Source organism: Polypterus senegalus, chromosome 18 (genome assembly GCF_016835505.1).
Source record: "Polypterus senegalus isolate Bchr_013 chromosome 18, ASM1683550v1, whole genome shotgun sequence".
NCBI lineage: Eukaryota > Metazoa > Chordata > Cladistia > Polypteriformes > Polypteridae > Polypterus > Polypterus senegalus.
This window is the reverse complement of record NC_053171.1, coordinates 85,342,138-85,365,929: the sequence shown is the minus strand read 5'-3', so window position 1 is coordinate 85,365,929 and position 23,792 is coordinate 85,342,138. Positions and strand designations below refer to the sequence as shown.

General features: G+C 40.9%; 2 protein-coding genes across 4 annotated transcripts in view; one reads left to right on the top strand and one right to left on the bottom strand.

Annotated features, from left to right (window-relative positions):
• ctage5 (CTAGE family, member 5) overlaps positions 1-5,154 on the bottom strand; it is an 83,842-nt gene extending 78,688 nt beyond the window's left edge. For 2 of the 3 annotated variants that reach the window (XM_039742167.1, XM_039742168.1), the window contains exon 1: positions 4,893-5,152. In XM_039742167.1, the coding sequence (XP_039598101.1) occupies positions 4,893-5,010 (118 nt within the window). In that variant the 5' untranslated portion in view covers positions 5,011-5,152. Of the gene's footprint in view, positions 1-4,892 lie in introns of all 3 variants that reach the window. The other variant, XM_039742169.1, reaches the window with a different exon arrangement.
• An 8,748-nt stretch (positions 5,155-13,902) lies between these two features.
• gemin2 (gem (nuclear organelle) associated protein 2) overlaps positions 13,903-23,792 on the top strand; it is a 29,474-nt gene continuing 19,584 nt past the window's right edge. Inside the window, exons 1-5 of the mRNA XM_039741474.1 lie at positions 13,903-14,375; positions 14,633-14,717; positions 17,556-17,645; positions 18,156-18,215; positions 23,137-23,253. Of these exons, the coding sequence (XP_039597408.1) occupies positions 14,257-14,375; positions 14,633-14,717; positions 17,556-17,645; positions 18,156-18,215; positions 23,137-23,253 (471 nt within the window). The 5' untranslated portion in view covers positions 13,903-14,256. The remainder of the gene's footprint in view (positions 14,376-14,632; positions 14,718-17,555; positions 17,646-18,155; positions 18,216-23,136; positions 23,254-23,792) is intronic.

Genomic DNA, 23,792 nt, shown 5'->3' with positions numbered 1-23,792 from the left:
AGATTCAAAAAGTAATCAGACCCCTTTACTTTCCTCTTACTTTTTGTTGATTGTACATTTAATTTTAATTGCATGCATTTTCCAGTTTTGACCATCAATCTACACTCAATGACCTAGAATGACAAAGAGAAAGCAAGGTTTGCAAATCTGTTCAAAATCAAAAACTGAAATGTCTCATTTATACAGGCATTCAGATCCTTTGCTACAGCACGCCAGATTGTGGACAGGTGCTGTAATTCTGCTTGAGATGTCATTAGAACTTGATTGGAGTCCACCTGTGGCAAACTGAAATGACTGAACATCATTTAGAAAGGCACACGACTGTGTATAGGAGGTCCCACAATTCACACTGCATGTCAGGGTTGCCACAGCGGATCATCTTTATCCATCTCTTCCTGTCCTCTCCATCTTGTTCTGTCACACCCATCACCTGCATGTCATCTCACCACATCTTCTCTTAGGCCGTCCTCTTTTCCTCTTGCCTGGCAGCTCTATCCTTAGCATCCTTCTCCCAATATACCCAGCATCTCTCCTCTGCACATGTCCAAACCAACACAATCTCGCCTCTCTGACTTTGTCTCCCAACCGTCCAATCTGAGCTGACCCTCTAATGCACTCATTTCTAATCGTGTAGGTGATAAAGCAAACCATTAAATTAAAGGAGTTCTCTGTAGACCTCCATAATCAAATTATGCAAAGGCATAGATCAGAACAAGGATATAAAACTATTTCTAAAGCGTTGAGTGTTCCCAGGAGCACCTCAATAACTGTGAAACTGAAGAAGTATGGAATTGCAAACGCTCCTCCTAGAGTTGCAGTCTGGCCAAACCAAGTAAGCAAGCAAGAATGGCCTTGGTCAGGAAGGTGACCAAAACTCAAAGGTCACTCTAACAGACCTTCAGAAGTCATCTACTGAGATGGAAGAAAACCTTTTGGAAGGACGGCCATCCCAGCAGCAGTTCATCAATGAAGTGTTTATGGTAGACTGGCTAACTCCCTCTTGGAGTTGGCCAAATGGCATTGAAAAGACTCTGAGAGCATGAGGGAAAAGATCTGTGGAGAGCCCTGAAGATGGCAGTTTACAAATGATCCCCATCCAGTCTAATGGAGCATGAGAGGATGTGCCAGGAAGAAAGAAATAAACTGCCCAAACCCAGGTATGCAAAGATTGTAGAGACTTACCTAAAAAGACCTGAGGCTGTAATCGTGGCCAAAGGGGCTTCTACAAAGTACTAAATTAAAAGTTTATATAATGATATGAATGAGAGGTTTCAGTTTATATTTTTAATAAGTTAACCAAGATTTCTGAAAACATGTTCTCATGTGGGCGGCACGGTGGCACAGTGGTAGCGCTGCTGCCTCACAGTTAGGAGACCTGGGTTCGCTTCCCAGGTCCTCCCTGCGTGGAGTTTGCATGTTCTCCCCGCATCTGCATGGGTTTCCTCCTACAGACCTTAGACATGCAGGTTAGGTGCATTCATGATCCTAAATTGTCTCTGGGGTGTGTGTGCCCTGCCCGGGTTTGTTGGCTGGGATTGGCTCCCGTGACTCTGTAGTTGGCATATAATGGATGGATGTTCTCACATTTTCATTTTGGGTTATTGAGCGTAGATTGATAGGCAAAAATGGCAATATTATCCTTATATAATGAAATCTACAACACAATAAATTATGTGGAAAGGGGTGTGGGAGTCTACTTTCCAAATCCACTATATACTGATATTTCAAATGTCCATTTCTTTCTGCTCTTTTGGCTAGCCGGAGCTGAAATGAGCTGGAGTCTATCTGAACAGTGATAGGCACAAGGCAGAAACCAGACCTGGACCACTAAGAGTGAGAGGGGGTGCTCAGTAAGAAATTGTCATCATTTATACAGTGGACTCACTGTCAGAAAAATGTCTACTTTCCTAATGTAGTTCATAAAATGAATAAATGGTTTCTTTGCATTTCCGTCTCTGACTGTTATTTAAAGTGGTGGTTCTTCAAATGGGGTCTCAAGTTGGGTCCATTGGTCACTTAAATTGCTCACATGTTACTTCATTATGTGCTTTCTTATAGAGATATGTACAGTATGTATTTATTTACTTATATAAGCAGGCAGGTGACTGACATCCACATTCCTAAATCAGCTTCTCTTCCGTGAGGGTCATATGAAATTGCTAGAAAACAACCACTGAGGAATATTCTGCCTTCTTAAACTCTATATTCTTAAACTCCAGTCCTTTCTGACCCAATCCCATTCACTTGCTGCCCCCTTCATACTCCTCAAACTCACTCCTTGTGTATGGCTCTCTTTAAAATTCAGCAATGGCAGTCCTTTATTTCCAAGAAGCTGGTGATGCTCACAGCTTTTGCTCTGTCAGCACCATTTGAGCTGCCTGTCCTTTCCCCGTCTTTAAGGCAGAGGGGTTATTATACTTAAAATGCAGGAATGGTGTCATTTCTCAGGTAAATACATGTTGTAAAATGAAAATGGTAAGTCATGTTATTTCCTCACCCACTTAATCCTGACCAGAATTGCAGGGGAGCCAGAGTCTATCCCAGCTAGCATAGAGTGCACGGTTAGAAACAAACCCTGGACAGGCTGCCGGCCCATCGCGGGGCAAACACACACACACACACACACACCAGGCCTAAGTAACATCACCTACTCACTTGGGAGGAAACCAGGAGAACATGCAAACTACACACAGGAAGGGCCTAAGATACAAAACCCTGGTCTTTGTACTGCGAGGCAGCAGCGCTACCACTGCGCCACCAGGCTGCCCAAAATGGAACTTATGCTAAGAAGTGATTACAAGCTACAGGAGGTCCACTGTATTATTGACTTTAGCAAAGTGGCCCTTTGTCCAAAACACTGGGAACCTTTAACTTAACTATAAGTACAATAGAGATAATTGTAAAGAATGAATCAGTGTATCAGTAAGTGCATAATTGGTTTGTTAAACATATCACGTACAAAATATGATTAGCCATTATTTGATGTATTTTTACCAGGCGCTATACACTTTAGTGTGCATAATATATGCTAATTAAAGAAGTATACATTCTCAAGACACATAATATGCCAGATTAGAGAAAGTTTTGCATTTGTTAATTATTAGCAGAAAATAATGCTCAATCAAATAAAGAATATAAGCTTATTAGGCATCCACTTTCTGAACCCGCATATCCAAAGCAGGGTTGCAGAAGCCTATCCGAGAAAGGCAGTAGTGGTCCCTGAGCAGGGTGAACACACTCACATTAGGTGACAAATTACCATCGCCAAGCCACCTAATCTACACCTCTTGCAGGGCCATTCTTAGCAGTTTGGGGGCCCTACGCGGTTCAGAAATGTGCAGGCCCTGGATGTGCAGGCCCCGGATGGGGGGTGGGGATTCCGGAAGGTGTTCTAATAAAACGTCCAGAAAAGGACTTAGATGACCAGTAGGCCTACATGTAGGCTTGTGTGTATGCAGAGTGGTAAAATATTGATTTTGTTCTGGATCTGGTGAAAGCCGGTAATATAGGGATATTTCATGATTTTATGGGGATCTCCCTAAATGAATCCGAAACGAATCTCTAAAATTAACGTTTGCTAGAGTGCATTTGGCAAAGTCACGACAGCGTGACAATATTATTAGGGATTTAGGTGAAGACTGCAATTTGGATAATAAATTAGCATTGTTAATAAGACTACGAGATGCATATATTAGCTTTATGTTGAACTAATAATCTAAATAATAATATAGTCTCAAAACGCACCATCCGCCACCGATCCACGTTGTGCAATGGTTTATCCAGACTGAGCGTTCGCTATTTATACATTCCCAGTCTCGTGGCCACTCCCCCAATTCCCTGCCTGCTGCCCCCCTGCTTCTACCCTTCTCCTCTGAATTCGACTCAGAACGATAAAATTTAAGATGAGGAGGGTATCGTGACACACGACGTGAGGGACTGGCATGGACGGCTGCAGTGCCAGGGGCATGACAGGGGCCCCAGGCCCACAGCCTGACAACAACAAAAAAAAAATTGTAAGTCGGAGCTGGGCATGGGGCCTCCCTCACAGTCGGGGCCCTACTCAGATGCGTACTTCGCGTATGCCTAAGAACATCCCTGCCTCTTGGACCCTAAGTTGGGCAGAGCACTGGAGGAAACCCATGCACACATGGGGAGAACATGCAAACTCCACATGAGATGTGAACCCTGCACCAACATGCTGCTCCAAAAATGTTGATGAACAGAGAAATGTCACATGTTGAAAACTACTAGGAAGAGAAAAAGGCCAATACATTCTTCAGTCAATCACTTTGCCTTTACAGTACATTTCGTGGTAAACACCAACCCCAACAACTTCCTTTACAGGAAGAGACCCATTTTTAAATAGTCTGCAAACATTTGTTAAATCGAAGTCTAAGCAAGTGTGTGGAAATTTAAAAGCTGAAAACATTAAAGGCAGATAGAGACAGGAACTAATGCCTTATGGCCACAATCCATAACACCAGCCATAAAGCTGGCAGTGTATCTGCTTTAATGTGCCATACGTGGATAAACGAAGGTGACACGCCGTTTTTGTTCTTGACGGGTTTCCCATTAAAGGCCTTTTGACTTCATTCAGATTCAGTCTAAAACTGGGAGGCTTGTCTATCGAACTTTGCCCCGTTCTTGCAATCCCCGCTTATACAAATGCAAACACCCGAACGATATCAACTATACAGGTACCATATGTACTAATACCTCTTATAAATTGGCGTTTGGATGTATTGAAATATTAAACCATCTTCTTCTTTTTTTATTTTTTGCTTTTCCATACAGAAATGCGCCCACGGCTGTCATCATATCTAGTTACAAACTGATCCGTTTCCCCTCCCTGTCCTTTACCGTCTTTAAAGCGCCGATTTTACATTACTTACTTTCACACTCAGGATCCCCACACAATTTGTAATCCGACAGGAGCCCCAGACCTCCGGTGGCAAAGAATGAAAGCAAGAAGAGAACGAGCAAAACCTGATGAGCGCCACTAACTGTCATGCTGACGGTCAGACGTACATACTCGCAATGGACACCGTTCGCAGATGCTCAAGTCGCAATGATCCCTCGTATTTGGCTGAAATGGAGTTGCTATAACGTTTTCTAGAAGTCTTTAAAAAAGGGATCCTGTCCGCGGACTTTGGCGAGCAGAGTAAGGTATGTCTGCTTTAAGTAGATCAGCTAATGATTAACTTGAGCTTCATCAAAAATGCCATATCAGCTGCGCCAGCTAGCCACAATGACTGCTATTGCTTAACTTGGCTCAATCCGCTAAAGACGAACCAGTAAACTGACACCCTGCCGGTGATCGCTCTTTACACGCACAAAATGAAGCCGAGTACGACGTGTTGTAGGGACTCTCTTCTCCATAACGAAACCAGCCTGCCTGAGACTCTCGGGGCATTACACCAGTCTTTGATGTGGCCTATGGAAGTTGCCAATGCGTCACTTAATCCAGGGAATCCTTATTACATTCTCCAAGCTGATTAGTCCAATCGAGGGTCGCAGGGAGCTGGAGCTGATTCTAGCTGCATCGGGCACATGGCAGGAAACAGTGCCTATAAATCACAGGACTTACTGGTGCACAGATGCCCACAGTCACATTATACCAGTTTACCATTGTCATTTAACCAAACCAAAGCAGGATTAAGATCTTTAGAAGCCCTATGCACTTAAAAGATTTTGATGCCCCCATATGTATCAGCTGCACTCACTCTCAGTGGATGACTGGACAGGACAGCCAACATGACCAAGACACGTACGATTACCAGATACTAATATTGTTGTATTCCCAGGACTGCTATATATCATTAACCTCTATTTTTACTATTTTATAATTTTTTTTTATTATTATTGTGTATATGTTATATATAAACGTCTATGCGTGGAAGTGTGTTTGTCTGTCTGTCCGGCCCGGAAGTGAGAGGTGGAGTCAGGGTATGGGCTCCACCTCCGAGGAAACAGAAACTGGCTCAGCTGCTAATACACAAGTGAGGCGAGCAGTCGGCAGAACGAAACTTACCAGGAGAGAGACGCCCAGAGTTGATCCCTTTCAATTACCTGACATCTCTACATTTTTTTTGACGATTTCAATAGTTTCCAGGACCCCAGGCTTTTTACAGCACGGGCTTACAGGTATTATACAACAACAGCATGTATTTATATAGCACATTTTCATACAAATAATCAAATAATGTATAGCTCAAAGTGCTTTACAAGATGAAGAAAAGAGAAATAAAAGACAAATTACGAATTAGAATAAGACCGCACTAATTTACATAGAATAAGAGTAAGGTCCGATGGACAGGGAGGACAGAAAAAAAACAAAAAAACAAAAAAAACTCCAGACGGCTGGAGAGAAAAAATAAAATCTGCAGGCCCTTCTGGGCATTCTACCTAACATAAATGAAATAGCCTCTTTGTATTTAGGGTTCTCTTGGAAGGCTTTGTTGATATATGTATATAGTACATTACATACAGTATATATAATGTGGACCACCTGAGGGCAGGTGGGGAAGCGTTTTTCTTTTGCTCCCCCACATCACAGCACAAGAGAAAAATACCAACTAATATAACACATAGTCCTTTTCTTCCTCTCTCTTTCTCTTCTGGTTTCTAACTCTTATCATTGTTAAGTGGCAGTCCTCACTGGCGAACAATGCCAGTACAACGATTAGCTGGGGACCAATCAGCTGAAGCTGGAACCTCACATTTATTTTCAATCACTTGTATCAAAATGTGAGCCTGACAAGTCATAATCCAGTTCAGAGGTAAGAGGCACACAGAGTCATCCACAGAGTATTCTGCTTTACGCATTCGCTTTATTCTGTCGCCAGATGTCAGTGCCATTTTTGCACCTTTGTGCCTTGCTACTCATGTGAGCACTGGAAATCTCCATCAAGTCAACGAATCTAACTTTCCTTTTAGCAATGAGAGCCCAACTAAAATATAATGGTTGGTTTTGTCTCAGTTTACAGTCGATTACCATCGTCAACTCCTCCTTTTGACAAAAGTCGACATCAGCCCTGAAAGAGTTAATATGGGAACCCCTTTTGGAGGAACCTGGTTCAGCTGTACAACTTGCATTTTTGCACCATATGGTTCAGGTAAATCCAGCAATGGAAGATTTCTGAGGTGCCCACCTTCCCTTGATCGCTTAATGGTTAATCCAGCCCTGAACCTAACAGGAACAACTTTGGGAATAAGTTTGAGGAAAGCCATTTGCTGGGATAACATGTAGAACTCACATTGACAACGGCAAGTGACGTGAGGCAGCAGCAATTAAACACTTTGTAACTCCAGTGCCCCACAATGCCACTGGTAACACAGTGGTCAGCACAGTTTTGTGTCATCCTTGGTATCTTTGGGTCTAAGAATTGGTGAATCTGCAAACTTGTTTATCTTAAAACAGGGAAACATTTTGAGCAGCTTCAACTATGAATTACTTTATGCTTCAATTTTACCATTTTAGCAGTTACACCAATAGGTGCAGACTACATGCACAGGCAGGTACTTGCTGTCATGAGCTGCTTGCGCCTAAGGAGAAGGACATTCCTACATGTGCAGGTCCAACTAGGAGGACGCAGAAACCTCTGCATCAGTAAATTGTTTTGCTTTATAAAGTAATCCCAGGAGCTTGAGCACCGTGCATCATCATCTCATACCTCCTGATGCTTTAGGTTATAACAGATACAGTGGGATGCAAAAGTTTGGGCAACCTTGTTAATAGTCATTATTTTCCTGTATAAATCATTGGTTGTTACGATAAAAAATGTCAGTTAAATATATCATATAGGAGACACACACAGTGATATTTGAGAAGTGAAATGAAGTTTATTGGATTTACAGAAAGTGTGCAATAATTGTTCAAACAAAATCAGGCAGGTGCATAAATTTGGGCACCGTTGTCATTTTATTGATTCCAAAACTTTTAGAACTAATTATTGGAACTCCAATTGGCTTGTTAAGCTCAGTGACCCCTGACCTACATACACAGGTGAATCCGAGTATTTAAGGGGGTCAATTGTAAGTTTCCCTCCTCCTTTAATTTTCTCTGAAGAGTAGCAACATGGGGGTCACAAAACAACTCTCAAATGACCTGAAGACAAAGATTGTTCACCATCATGGTTTAGGGGAAGGATACAGAAAGCTGTCCCAGAGATTTAAGCTGTCTGTTTCCACAGTTAGGAACATATTGAGGAAATGGAAGACCACAGGCTCAGTTCAAGTTAAGGCTCGAAGTGGCAGACCAAGAAAGATTTCGGATTGACAGAAGCGACGAATGGTGAGAACAGTCAGAGTCAACCCACAGACCAGCACCAAAGACCTACAACATCAACTTGCAGCAGATGGAGTCACTGGGCATCGTTCAACCATTGGGCGCACTTTACACAAGGAGATGCTGTATGCGAGAGTGATGCAGAGGAAGCACAAACAGAGCCGCTTGAGGTCTGCTCAAGCACATTTGGACAAGCCAGCTTCATTTTGGAATAAGGTGCTGTGGACTGATGAAACTAAAATTGAGTTATTTGGGCATAACAAGGGGCATTATGCATGGAGGAAAAAGAACACAGCATTCCAAGAAAAACACCTGCTACCTACAGTAAAATATGGTGGTGGTTCCATCATGCTGTGGGGCTGTGTGGCCAGTGCAGGGACTGGGAATCTTGTCAAAGTTGAGGGATGCATGGATTCCACTCAGTATCAGCAGATTCTGGAGACCAATGTCCAGGAATCAGTGACAAAGCTGAAGCTGCGCCGGGGCTGGATCTTTCAACAAGACAACGACCCGAAACACTGCTCAAAATCCACTAAGGCATTCATGCAGAGGAACAAGTACAACGTTCTGGAATGGCCATCTCAGTCCCCAGACCTGAATATAATTGAAAATCTGTGGTGTGAGTTAAAGAGAGCTGTCCATGCTCGGAAGCCATCAAACCTGAATGAACTAGAGATGTTTTGTAAAGAGGAATGGTCCAAAATACCTTCAACCACAATCCAGACTCTCATTGGAACCTACAGGAAGCGTTTAGAGGCTGTAATTTCTGCAAAAGGCGGATCTACTAAATATTGATGTCATTTCTTTTTTGTGGTGCCCAAATTTATGTACCTGCCTGATTTTGTTTGAACAATTATTGCACACTTTCTGTAAATCCAATAAACTTCATTTCACTTCTCAAATATCACTGTGTGTGTCTCCTATATGATATATTTAACTGACATTTTTTATCGTAACAACCAACGATTTATACAGGAAAATAATGACTATTAACAAGGTTGCCCAAACCTTTGCATCCCACTGTAAGTTAAATGATCTTCCTAATCATAAAAGTATAAAATACATTCAAGGAAAACAAAAGGTTATCCAGATATGAAGTATCCATTGGCATTTAAGCCATTATTCACAGGACAAATAAGCATTTCCTCTGTATTTAGTGTTCCCCAGATGCAGTGCAGTAAAATGGGCAATGGATATTCTTGCAGCGCCTATTCTAAACATTATCAATAGTTCATTATTGCATGGCACGGTACCTGATGCACTAAAAGTGTCAGTCATTAAACCATTACTTAAAAAGTCAGACACACACACATATACTTAATAATTACAGACGCATATCAAAGTTACCCTTTCCCTTTAAAATACTTGAAAAGTAGTCGCCAATCAGCTTCAGTCACACCTTACGCATTACAATTTATTTGAGAAATTCCAGTCTGGTTTCCGCAGTGGTCATAGTACAGAAATGGCACTAACGCGGGTTGTAAACGATATTCTGATGTCCTCTGATGGAGGAAACTCCACTGTAATTGTGTTAGACTTGACAGCAGCGTTCAACGCCATTGACCATTCTATTTTACCAAATAGGCTGGAAAATGACTTTAGGCTTACAGGTGCTGTCCTTGTCTGGTTTAGTTCTTATTTATCAAATCGATTCCAATACGTACAGAAATGTGCTGACGGTACTCCATCATTATACAGAGAAGTGAGATATGGTGTCCCACAGGGCTCAGTACTGGGACCTTAACTGCTTTTACTTTACAGGCTTTCACTGGGAACTATCATTAGAAAACATTAATTTTCACTTGTACGCAGATGACACCCAATTATACCTTTCTTTTAGATCAAATGAGGTTTCTCCGATACTGTCTTTAATTAGTTGTGTTAGTGAATTAAAAGAGTGGATGGTTGAGAGGTGCTAGAGGGCATACCTTCTGGGGACTCTCTCGTTCTGCTGGGAGACTTCAATGCTAACATGGGCAATGACACTGAGACCTGGAAGGGCGTGATTGGGAGGAATGCCACCCCCCCCAGTTTGAACCTGAGCGGTTAGAAGACCTTCTATATGAATAAAAAATTTGGATGGCGTTTTCCCTCGCCCGGATGCGGGTCACCTGGGCCCCCCTTTGGAGCCAGGCCTGGAGGTGGGGCTCGATGGTGAGCACCTGGTAGCCTGGCCTGCACCCATGGGGCTCGGCTGGCCACAGCCCGAAGAGGCAACATGGTTCCCCATTCTCAAGGGCTCAGCACCTATGGGAGGGGCCAAGGAGGTCGGGTGCAGTGTGAGTTGGGTGCTGGCCGAAGGCGGGGACCTTGGCGGTCCGATCCTCGGCTACAGAAGCTGGCTCTTGGGACATGGAATGTCACCTCTCTGAAGGAGAAGGAACCTGAGCTAGTGCGCGAGGTCGAAAGGTTCTGGCTAGATATAGTCGGCATCACCTCAACGCACAGCTTGGACTCTGGAACCAATCTCCTTGAGAGGGGCTGGACTCTCTACCACTCTGGAGTTGCCACCGGTGAGAGGCGCCGAGCGGGTGTGGGCATACTTATTGCCCCCTAACCTGGAGCCCGTACATTGGGGTTTATGTTTATGCTTATGTTATTGGACTTCTGTGCTCGTCACGGATTGTCCATAACAAACACCATGTTCAAGCATAGGGGTGTTCATATGTGCACTTGGCACCAGGACACCCTAGGCCTCAGTTCGATGATCGACTTTGTGGTTGTATCGTTGGACTTGCGGCCACATGTCTTGGACACTCAGGTGAAGAGAGTGGAGAAGCTGTCAACTTATCACCACCTGGTGGTGAGTTGGCTTCGATGGTGGAGGAGGATGCCAGTTAGGCCTGGTAGGCCCAAACGTGTTGTGAGGGTCTGCTGGGAACGTCTGGCAGAGTACCCTGTCAGAAGTAGCTTCAACTCCAACCTCTGGCAGAACTTTGACCACGTCCCGAGGAAGGTGGGTGAAATTGAGTCCAAATGGGCCAGGTTCCGTGCCTCTATTGTTGAGGTGGCTGAGCGGAGCTGTGGCCGTAAGGTGGTCGGTGCCTGTCGTGGCGGCAATCCCCGAACCCGTTGGTGGACACCGACGGTGAGGGATGCCGTTAAGCTGAAGGAGGAGTCCTATAGGACCTTTTTGTCCTGTGGGTCTCTGGAGGCAGCTGATAGGTACCGGCAGGCCAAGCGGAATGCGGCCGGTTGTTGCTGAGGCAAAAACTCGGGCATGGGAGGAGTTTGGGGAGGCCATGGAGAACGACTTTCGGACGGCTTCAAGGAGATTCTGATCCACCGTCCAGCGTCTCAGGAGGGGGAAGCAGTGCAGTGTCAACACCGTATATGGTGGGGATGGTGCGCTGCTGACCTCAACTCAGGACGCTGTGAGTCGGTGGGGGGGGGAGTACTTCGAAGACCCCTCAATCCCACTAATATGCCTTCCAATGAGGAAGCAGAGCCTGGGGACTCGGAGGTGGGCTCCCCCATGTCTGGGGCTGAGGTTACCGAGGTGGTCAAAAAACTGTTTGGTGGCAGGGCCCCGGGGGTGGATGAGATACACCCGGAGTTCCTTAAGGCTCTGGATGTTGTAGGACTGTCTTGGTTGACACGTCTCTGCAACATCGCATAGACATCGGGGACAGTGCCTCTGGATTGGCAGACCAGGGTGGTGGTCCCCCTCTTTAAAAAGGGGGACAGGAGGGTGTTTTCCAACTAAAGAGGGATCACACTCCTCAGCCTCCCTGGAAAAGTCTATTCGGGGGTTCTGGAGAGGAGGGTCCGTCGGATAGTCAAACCTCGGATTCAGGAGGAACAGTGTGGTTTTCGTCCTGGTCGCGGAACAGTGGACCAACTCTACACCCATAGCAGAATCCTGGAGGGTGCATGGGAGTTTGCCCAACCTGTCTACATGTGTTTTGTGGACTTGGAAAAGGCGTTCGACCGTGTCCCTCGGGGAATCCTGTGGGGGGTGCTCCGGGAGTAGGGGGTACCAGACCCCCTGATAAGAGCTGTTCGGTTCCTGTACAACCAGTGTCAGAGCTTGGTCCGCATTGCCGGCAGTAAGTCGAAACCCGTTTCCAGTGAGAGTTGGACTCCGCCAGGGCTGCCCTTTGCCCTTTGTCACCGATTCTGTTCATAACATTAATTTAGGACTACCCATACACATAGAATTACGAGATGCCGCATGACCACCAGTATCATACGTCAACATTGCCACCATTTTGCGAGTGGCACTGCTGTGGAGTGAAGTAATGGATAAAGATGCCTCATGCATGTGCTGCTTGGGATTGCACAAACCGCTGTACACTCCAAACCAGATCCCGGGTGATTACATTTCATAGGTAAGACTGAACAATTGTTTTGGTTATATTTGGCCATTAGAAAATCCTGTTTTATAATCTTAACTTTAGCTACACCAGGCTAAGCTAGTAAAGCTATGCATTTATGTACTCAAGTGAGCCTCCAAACAACATTTTGCCTAAACATATTTAGTCACTAAAGCTAAAAAGCTGTCCTGTGATGTGTGCCATGCTAGTTTGGTAACCGGCATCATATGATCAAAGCAGCCACTCGCTCACATTAAAAAACAAAGGAGGTTTGATGATTCCTTCTGAGGGTCCAGTCAAGGTGGTCAAAGTAGCTGAGCGTGTTGTACGACAGTCGACATTAGGGCAAGCTGTCAGTGTATCTTTGATCAATCAGTTTGTTCGGGCTGAGATTGGTTCAGATGATGTGTTTTTTTCTGAAGGAGCACATTAAGGAAACAAAGTTTGAAATTGACAACCATCATTTTATGATAATGTCTTTAGTTGTTTCTGTCTTCCACAAACTAAGGCTGCACCATATTGCCAGACTGAATATTCTCAAATTACAGGATGTGGGTGAGCGAGAGGAGTGTAAGTCTGGAGGAGATCAGTGAGGTAGGGGGGAGCTTTAAATGTTAAGAGCAGTATTTAGTATTGTATTCAGTAGTGAACAGGGAGCCAGTGAAGTTGAGAGAGAATAGGTGTAGTATGTTCAGTGGATTTAGAACAGCAGGTTATTATCCTGGCAGCAGAATTCTGAAGAAGTTGTAAGCGATGGATAATTTTTTGTGGGATGCCAGATAGAACAGCATTACAGTAATCTATACATAAAGTGACTCAGGCATTAACCAATACTTCAGTACTGTGTTGTGTAAGAACAGGACGAAGCCTAGAAATGTTTCGGAGATGGAAGAAGGCAGTCCGAGAAATGTTACTTATATGGGAGGAATTATTTAATTTTAATTTAATTATTATTTAATAATTGCCATTATTAGTGTATAAATGGATACAAATAATTGCATTTAAAGGATTCGCCTAAATCTGTTGTATCTAAACGATACTGTTTTAAACGTTATTATATTTTCATCAGAAAACCCGGTTTCAATGTCTACCTGTATTAATTTAAACGGCACTTTTGCCACTCGCAATATGGCGGATGCGCTGACGTATCGTGTCGACAGGGCAACACAGTGAATGCGGCGTTTATCTATATATGTCTATGGAAGTACCCACCTAACCCACGTCTCGCAGTTTCCAGTCCAATTGAGAGTGCGCGTGCGCACCATATAAACGCATGCGCATATCACCTATAACTTTTACCATAGACAGATAGGTAATACGACAAGAGTGGTCAGACGGAAGCCCATTTTCAAAACTCTGCGAAAGTCGGTAGGGCCATAATTAACGGAAAAAACACTGCAGACCAAATTAAGAAGGAGCGTATACAGAACCTTCATTCTGTGTCTACTCACAGTTGCACGGATCTTTGGAAAACCCCTGCATTTCATTAGCCACGAAATGTAAGCGCTGTTAAACGTACAATACCAAACGTCAATATCACGTCAATGCAGCACGTTTAGCGCTTATTTGACCGAGATCTTGTTCATGAATGACAACGACGGTTCCCTGTTTGTGATTTGCGCACACATTTAGACGTGTACTTTCCTAGCAGGCATGAAGTCCGATGTAGAGGACCTGATGCCCAGGCTTTTGCCTGTGGAAAACTACGATGTGGATGACTTTGATCCCAGTATACCGCCCAGAAATCCTCAGGAGTATTTAAGACAGGTTCAGTAAGTAACGTGGATTTTGGGTTTCTTATTTCCTTTTTACTTTTAATATTAATTGTAAAGTTGTCAGTACCGTGACGACACCTCAAACTTTGCATACTCTTTCTGTTTATCTGATACCCGCATTCAAAGTAATGTACTTATAGGAAAAGAGGTAGTTTATAGAATTAACTGTGGGAATGGATTTGTCATCACTTTAAAAACGGTATAGAACTTAAAAAAGTGTTAAACACGCTTGAAACTCCAATGTACGTTTTTAGGCTTGAGGCTGCGAAGTGCCCAGATGTTGTTGTGGCTCAGATTGACCCAAAGAAACTCCAGAAAAGGCAAACTGTGAATGTGTCGGTAAGTACAAAACGTATCATTGGCAAACTGGAGGCACACTGTGTTCTTTTTCTGATAGATTTGTGTATATTGCATCATTTTGAAAAACACTGAAATATTTGTTACAAAAGTATAATCCATCCATTGTGCTAATCCGTTTTATCCAAAGCAAGGTCGTGGGTAGCTGAAGCTGATCCCAGCAAGCCTATGGCGCTAGTCCATCACAGGGTGAACACACACAAATACTGGCAAAGTTGGCAACACCAGTTCACCTAACATGCATGTCTTTGGACTGTTGTTTGCAGATGTGCACAAGAAATCAGCCGTTTATACAATGATTATTTTATATTAAACTCTTCATATTGGACATTACCTGTACTGGTGGTGCACAAATACAATTCATGGCCAAAGAGGAATTTCAGAAAGTTTTGGATGAACACCAAATTATTTTTTTAAATTTAATTTTCTCCTCTTTTTTTTGCCATTTCATAACATAAATCTCTCGCTTTTGATTTCTGCTTTGCATTTAAATTGTACTATGAAAGTACAAGTTGATTAAAAAAAATCTGTTTATAATTAGAGATTTCAAAGAGGACATTTAAAACCAGAACTGAAAAAATTATAAATAAAAACAGCAACAAAATGTAAAACATAGTTTTGTAAATTTTATCAATAAATGCGTTTTTTTTTTTAAACTAAGCCTGTAAAGAAAAATCTTACTGCACTTAAAAAAAAAAAATAAATAAATAAAAATAAAAACGGTATAAGCCAACAGAATACACAGCAACACAAAACTGAATTTGCTCAGGATAAGCAAGTACAACTGACCAAGTCTTGGTCTTGAGAAATACAATTTTGACTTTCAATGAAAAAAACACATTTGTTTTAACAGATTTGGCTTTTCTCGTACATCATCACGCTATTATGTTATTCAGAAAAGGTAAGAACTAACAAACTCAAAATGTCTGTTAACGTTTTCTGCAGAGTTGGCTTGTTTTGGATGCGTTATCCATTCCTTGGCTGACAGGCTGCATGTATCCACATTTTTTTATTTAAACTCAGCCTGTTTAAATATCATTACCCTGGGTCATTATTCAGTTTGTGCAGTATCCTCCTCACTTTATTTGTCAATTTCCTTTTGCTTTCCGAAAAATGTTTTAGTTTCTCATATTATGTTACTACTACTGGCACTCCTCATTGTAAACAAACTAAAGATGCTCAGTTGTACCCTTTCAAATAAGAACAGGATGTGCTGTTTGAAAGCTTCATCCATAACCAGCCCAGTAGAGCAAAGGAAACTGTGTCAGACATTTATCCAAAAATTTTGGCATTTTTTCTTACTCAGTTAAATCCAGAATGTACCATTTCCTCCTAGACCCCCCAAGTATTTTTAGTGACTGAAAATTCTGCTCGCTTGCAATCTTTACAATCCAAATAAAGATACTGTTATACGATTAAGTGGATCAAAAATCCAGTCATCCATTTCTAGTCCCGCAATTGCAAGTTCATGGTTGTGGACAGCCTGCCTTGTAAAAACTGAATGGCATACACAAACATATTCAAGCAATTCAAACTTATTTCTCCGTTTAGTGAAAGATGCTGGACAGTGGGATGAAGGCCATGTAAACATGAGGTGGACAGGTAAATTCTGCACCCAAAACAATATACTGGCGATCAATAGTGTGTTGGATTTCTATCAGAAAAAGTGTAAATGGAAAACCAAGCAGTATATTAAATTAGGAGACCAACTGCATGTTCAAATGGGAATGAGGCAGAAAGAAGTGAACAGAGGTGAAAAGTCAGTGAAGTGAAGAAATGTTAGGTCCTTCATTTTAAGTCAGAATGTTAATTGCACAGGAACCTCATGAATGGGCTCCGAGAGAGAGAGGGTTTTGCAGATTAAGCACCATAACTATTCAGTACCTCTATATTCTGTGACTAGAGTGCTTCAAGGCTTCCAGGTAGTTACATGTGTGGCCCTAGAGTTAGTTAGCCTTTATAAAGGTATTATCTAGGAAATTAATTCTCACAAGCATCCTGTTCGGTTTGTTTTATAGACACTTATGCATGGTCTTGAAAAATTGTTTTGAGCTGTATTTTAAGCCAAAGAGGTAATGTAGAGGTCGCCGTTATGAACATTTTAATCTCATTTGTTTAGAAATATATTGTATTCTTACAATGCTGTTACTAGTGACACAGGTTCACCTTTGCCTTAGAATGTATTTCTAGACTCCCATTCTTTCGTATCCAGATTGACTATCCTGCAGAAATAAAACAATCAAGTAGAATTATAGGGGAAATCTCTACAACGCCGTTTGTTCTCCTTACCTGTAATATCTGTATGTTTACGTTTCAAAATACTTACCCAGCTTGTAGTTAATGGAAGGTTTTTTAGATTAAAACTCAAAGGAGGGGTTGCTTGACATGACTAAAAAGCCAGATTTCAAAGTTTCTTAAATGTACTCCAACTTTGTTTAGAGTGGAAGAGAGCTGCATGAAATAAAGAAAAATGATTAGTTCTATGTAGCATTTACTTCCCTATAATAGTTTTGAACAGTTTAAGCATGGGCAAGTGAAATGATTCGCTAAGGTAGACAGGGATGCAGAATAGCAAAAGTTAATCTGGCAATTTAAACACTAAGGTCATCTGCTTCAAATTTCACACATAAGGGTTTGCCTTTGGTAAAGTGTTTTTTCTCCCCACATTCTAAAAATGTGCCTAATAAGTTGACTGATGAAACTAAATTGGTTCTGTGTGAGTGAGGATGTTTGGCGCACTATTCAGGGTGGTCTCCTGCAAGTGTGCCCTCTTGCTAAGCATATTTTTCTTCTAACTAAACATGCATTTTTATTTTCAAGCTTTCCACTTGCCAGCCTGCTCCTGATGGATATTCCCCTAGTCTTAAGTGGCAGCAAATTCAGGTTGCCAATTTCTCTGCAGTAAGGCAGGTAAAAAATATTGTATCTTAAGTACTATAAACGTATGTTGTACTAAAATAACGAGCAACTAAAACTTGTTCAGGGCATTGAGTTATCTGGCAATTTCAGTAGTATAGATATAAACTGGTTCTTCATAGTGAGTTGTGTATATTTTACAATTCTCATTGGTCATGATCATTCTGTTCAGTCACTCGGCTTTTATTACTCTCTTGTAACTTTCTGAGGTTTAAATTATTTTTTCATTTTAATACTTATTTATTTTTCTAATTATGATTTCTTCAGTACATATTTATACTCAATAATAGTATAGGGAATTAAAAAAAATTCTTAAGTTTTATTATATATTGTAAGAAAACACTGTCAATTTATTTGCAAGGTACTACTGTTATTTACAGACGTTTATTTTTATGTTCTGTGTAGTATAGCATAATTTGATTTTTATTTCCTAAGAAAGATATTTGGGGGGGAAAAAAGTTTGTTTCAGAAATGAATGTGTTTATTTGCTTGTTTTCCTTTTAGAGTGTTGTCAAGCACAGAGCGCACTGGCAAGCACAGGCTTTAGACGAAAACGTAATGATGGTGAGTACAGATCTTTTGTTTCTAGGAATAAATATCTGTTTGACAATTATTATATGATTTATCCTTATATATAATTGGATACTATCCGTATGTATGGTGTTCACGTCAATACCCCGTATGTATGGTGTTCGCGTCAATACTTCGACTCAATACAAGTCAGAACCATGCAATGGGACTCTGCCTCTGTAGTTAGAACATAACATGGCAAACGCGGACACAGTATTGCATGATTGGCTAAGAATGTTCAAATGCTTCAGTGACGCCGCTGGACGGCCGAGTATTGTAAGTCGGTGTTGGTTTGAGCAGATAACAGTAAGTTTGGTTGGTTTTTGGAACGTTGGTTTGGTGGGGCGTACTTTCCAGGACTAACATTGTCCACCGACTTAAACCCTTTGACAGCTCCGGAAACCGTAAGTAATTTAGACCGTTTGCTTGGTACGTCGAAATCTATCTTTGGGCAGTTCGGTTTTGGCATCCGTCCTTTTGACATCTATTGGCAAACTGAGTAATGACAGCTGGGTATTAACAACGGTCATTGTTTAAATTTTAGCCGATCTCAGATCTAAAATGACCACATCAACATAATTATTACTCCGACTCTGATTTAGAGTCGTAAAATACAGTTTGTTTTGAAAATTTGTTTGCCGGAAAAAATCAAATGAGGTGCGCCGAAGAGCTGAGGTCACATCTCACCGCCCCGTTTAAACAGGAAGCTCTTTATTACATCGGCCGAAAAAGTCTATTTTAAGCACAAATCAGTGCCATGATGATAAAATCATTTCAAGGACTTAAAAAAACAAAATTCTTTGCAGAGAAAGTATGGATTTCACAAACGTAGAATTTGTAGCCCGATTTGATTGGGCTCCCAGACGCTAGTATGATTTGTAACTTTACTAATTTTAATGGTGATAAATTGCGTTTTTCAACCCAAAAGAGATCCAGTGTGCAGCATATTGTGGGCACTTGCCTGGCTATATAGTCTTCTACAAGTATGGTCACCAAAAAGCTTAACAGATTGTGGATTGTATGTATTTATACAAAGCATTACTTCCTTTTAAAAATCACTTTTTATCAGGTCTGTAATAGTTATGGCAGTTTGCTACTTCCAATTTAATTGGTCATGAGTCCAAATGTTAGAAGAAAAGCACATAAGTTTCAATACGCTTTTATATTACCACAAATATAGTATGTCTATAACAAATGTGTGCTATTTATTGATTGTAAATTAATACGTATAGCATTAATATTGCTATAGTCTTGCTGTATATTTTTAGGGCGTCTATTTACGTAACTCTCCAGGGTCCTTGGAATAATGTGTTTGGAGCTAACTGAAAATTGTAAACTGGGATGATGCAATACATATTACCAACCCCATTTCCAAAAAGTTGGTACAATATGTGAAATGCAAATAAACTGAGAGCAATGATTTGTAAATACTAACTTAATTCAAAACAGTACAAAGATATCTGTAAATACAAATTTAATTTAAAACCATACATAGATAAGATATTTAATGTTTTACCTCATAAACCTTAAAGTACATTTGTAAATACAAGCCACTTCCAATTCTGAAGCCTGCAGCAGATTTCACAAAAGTTGTATAAGGTGCCTATTTATCTATGGTACTTTGGAACTTTCTACAAGGAATTAAGTGATTAGGTTACAGATGATCCGGTAAGGATTGGGTATAAGAGGAGCATCCCAGAAAGGCTCTGTTGTTTACAAGCAAGGATGGGTTGAAGCTCATCACTTTGCGCTAAACTGAGTGATTGAATAGTTGACCAGTTAAGAAACAAAATTTTTCAGTGACCAATTGCAAAGAATTTAGGGATGTCACCATTTGTATTCCATAAGATTATTAAAAGAGTGTGAAAATCTGAGGAAGTCTGTTTATGTAAAGGGCAATTTTGCAAACCAGTATTGAATTTCTGTGATCTTCAAGTACCCAGATGGCACAAATCTCCTTCTGTAATGGATGTAACCAGACAGGCTTGGGCTTGCTTCCTTGTAGCATCTGCAAATGCAAACTAAAACTAAAATTAGCCATACATCATCTACATTCAAAAACACTGGCAACTTCTTTAGGTTAAAGCTCATCTAAAATGGACTGACACAAAGTGGAAATGTGTGTAGTAATTTAACAAGTCCACCATTTAACTTGTTTTTGGAGAAAATGGGCATTGCGGTCTCCTGGCCAAAGAGGAAAAGGATCATTCTGATTGTTATCAATGACAACTTCAAAAGCCCTCTTCTGTCATGGTATGGAGGTGTGTTAATGCCCATGTCAATGGGAAACTGGCACATTTGTGAAGGCATTATCGCTGAATGGTACATAGGCATTTTGGAACAAAATCTTTTTCAGGGATGTCCTTGCATTTTTCTGCAAAACAATGGCAAACCACATTCAGCCTGTATTACAAAAGTGTAGCTTTGTAGTTGGAGATTGTGAGTGCTAGACTGTCCTGCCTGCAGTCCAGAACTGACTCCCATATAAATGTGTGTCACATTATGAAGCACAAAACATGCCAAATTGCCAATGAACACTTGGGATGGTTGATGAGTCAAAGTTCTATAACAAACAAGAACAGGAAAAAAAATTACACTTTCAATGTACCAACAATTAGTATCTTCAGTTCCTAAATGATTGAGTGTTATTAAAAGGAAAGATCTTGTAACATGGTGTCCCAACTTTTTTGGAGCATGCTGCAGGTATTACATTTAAAATTGAGTGTTTATTTACCAAAAGTCGATTAGTTTAAACTTGACGTATCTTGTAATATTTTCAGTTAAATAGAATTTAAGGGGCATTTAACAATCACTGATTTTTGTTTTTATTTGCATTTAACATTCTGTTCCAGCCTTTTTTTTTTTTGTAAATGGGTTTGAACACCTGTGATACTCTCTACCCTGGTACCTAGCCAGTATGAATGTTTAAAGCGATAGCAGTATAAGAAAATTACCATATGTTGCTATTCTCTTGTATGTCAGTTTCATGTTCGGAATCCTTAATAACATAAATAAATATACAGATGCTGGTCATAAAATTAGAATATCATGACAAAGTTGATTTATTTCAGTAATTCCATTCAAAAAGTGAAACTTGTATATTAGATTCATTCATTACACACAGATTGATGTATTTCAAATGTTTTATTTCTTTTCATTTTGATGATTATAACTGACAACTAATGAAAGTCCCAAATTCAGTATCTCGGAAAATTAGAATATTGTGAAAAGGTTCAATATTGAAGACACCTGGTGCCACACTCTAATCAGCTAATTAACTCAAAACACCTGCAAAAGCCTTTAAATGGTCTCTCAGTCTAGTTCTGTAGGCTACACAATCATGGGGAAGACTGCTGACTTGACAGTTGTCCAAAAGACGACCATTGACACCTTGCACAAGGAGGGCAAGACACAAAAGGTCATTGCTAAAGAGGCTGGCTGTTCAGAGCTCTGTGTCCAAGCACATTAATAGAGAGGCGAAGGGAAGGACAAGATGTGGTAGAAAAAAGTGTACAAGCAATAGTGATAAGCAATTGTGAAACAAAACCCATTCAAAACTGTGGGGGAGATTCACAAAGAGTGGACTGCAGCTGGAGTCAGTGCTTCAAAAACCACCACGCACAGACGTATGCAAGACATGGGTTTCAGCTGTCGCATTCAAGCCACTCTTGAACAAGAGACAGCGTCGGAGGCATCTCGCCTGGGATAAAGACAAAAAGGACTGGACCGCTGCTGAGTGGTCCAAAGTTATGTTCTCTGATGAAAGTAAATTTTGCATTTCCTTTGGAAATGAAGGTCCCAGAGTCTGGAGGAAGAGAGGAGAGGCACAGAATACACGTTGCTTGAGGTCCAGTGTAAAGTTTCCACAGTCAGCGATGGTTTGGGATGCCATGTCATCTACTGGTGTTGGTCCATTGTGTTTTCTGAGGTCCAAGGTCAATGCAGCCATCTACCAGGAAGTTTTAGAGCACTTCATGCTTCCTGCTGCTGAAGAACTTTATGGGGATGCAGATTTCATTTTCCAACAGGACCTGGCACCTGCACACAGTGCCAAAGCTACCAGTAACTGGTTTAAGGACCATGTTATCCCTGTTCTTGATTGGCCAGCAAACTCGCCTGACCTTAACCCTATAGAAAATCTGTGGGGTATTGTGAAGAGGAAGATGCAATACGCCAGAACCAACAATTCAGAAGAGCTGAAGGCCACTATCAGAGCAACATGGGCTCTCATAACACCTGAGCAATGCCACAGACTGACTCCATGCCACACCGCATTGCTGCAGTAATCCAGACCAAAGGAGCCCCAACTAAATCTTGAGTGCTGTACATGCTCATACTTTTCATGTTCATACCTTTCAGTTGGCCAACATTTCTAAAAATCCTTTTTTTTGCATTGGTCTTAATTGATATTCTAATTTTCTGAGATACTGAATTTGGGACTTTCATTAGTTGTCAGTTATAATCATCAAAATTAAGAGAAATAAACATTTGAAATACATCAGTCTGTGTGTAATGAATAAATCTAATATACAAGTTTCACTTTTTGAATGGAATTACTGAAATAAATCAACTTTGTCATGATATTCTAATTTTATGACCAGCACCTGTATATTGCATACTTACACTGTATGCTACAAGTGCTTCTCTAACTACAGTCTAAGTGGACATTATTACTGTGTATTTGCAGTGTAACCCAGGGAAGAGTAAGTATGCAGTCATATATGAAATAAGAACAAGAAATGCAAACAGTTTCCTTGGTCATTATGTGAGTTAGACTGTAAGTACTCTTAATAAGAGAAATGTAATGTAAGCTATTATTTTTTATGTTTGAGTGGAAAACCTTGTTATTTAAATATAATGGTGAGGAGCTGCAATCTGGACTATACCAGAATATAAAATGTATCGATTCTTTTAGCCAAAAGTGGAGGATGATGAAGGCTGGAAGAAATTTTGTTTGGGCGAAAATGTTTATTTTCGAAGATCTGCCATCCAGGATGTCATGAATGAAGAAATGGGTATTGATTATGTGAAGGTAAGAAGTATATTATCTTTAAAAAACTAAATTGATATTTAATGTGGGCATGTCAAACATATTAACAGACTAAAGCATTTACATAATTGAAGTTGCATAGCTTCATTTTTTTAATAGCTTAAAGAAATATTCCACCCCACATTATTTTTTATGTTACCTCTATGTAGTTTGTAGTGGTGGCTAAGAAAAAAATGTTAATCTAATGTTTTCATACAGAATGTAAAGAAAAAAGTTTGATTTAAAACAAACCGGTAGTGACTAATGCTGTACAGCAGCAAATGATGTGAACAATGTCCATGGTAAAAAAACTCGCATAACTTCTGTCTCATAATCCACATGTCATGAATCCAGTTGTGTATTCAAAACAGGCAAAATGCACGAAGAGTTATTAGTGAACAATATAATTATAGAAATTACAGGAAAATGACTTTTTGAGCTGAAGACAGGACTCTTCACCAATGGATGACGGGGAGAGGCAGTTCTTTAACTCAGAAAGTAATTACCATGAGGCTTTAACTTTCCTTTTTATAACGTGCACT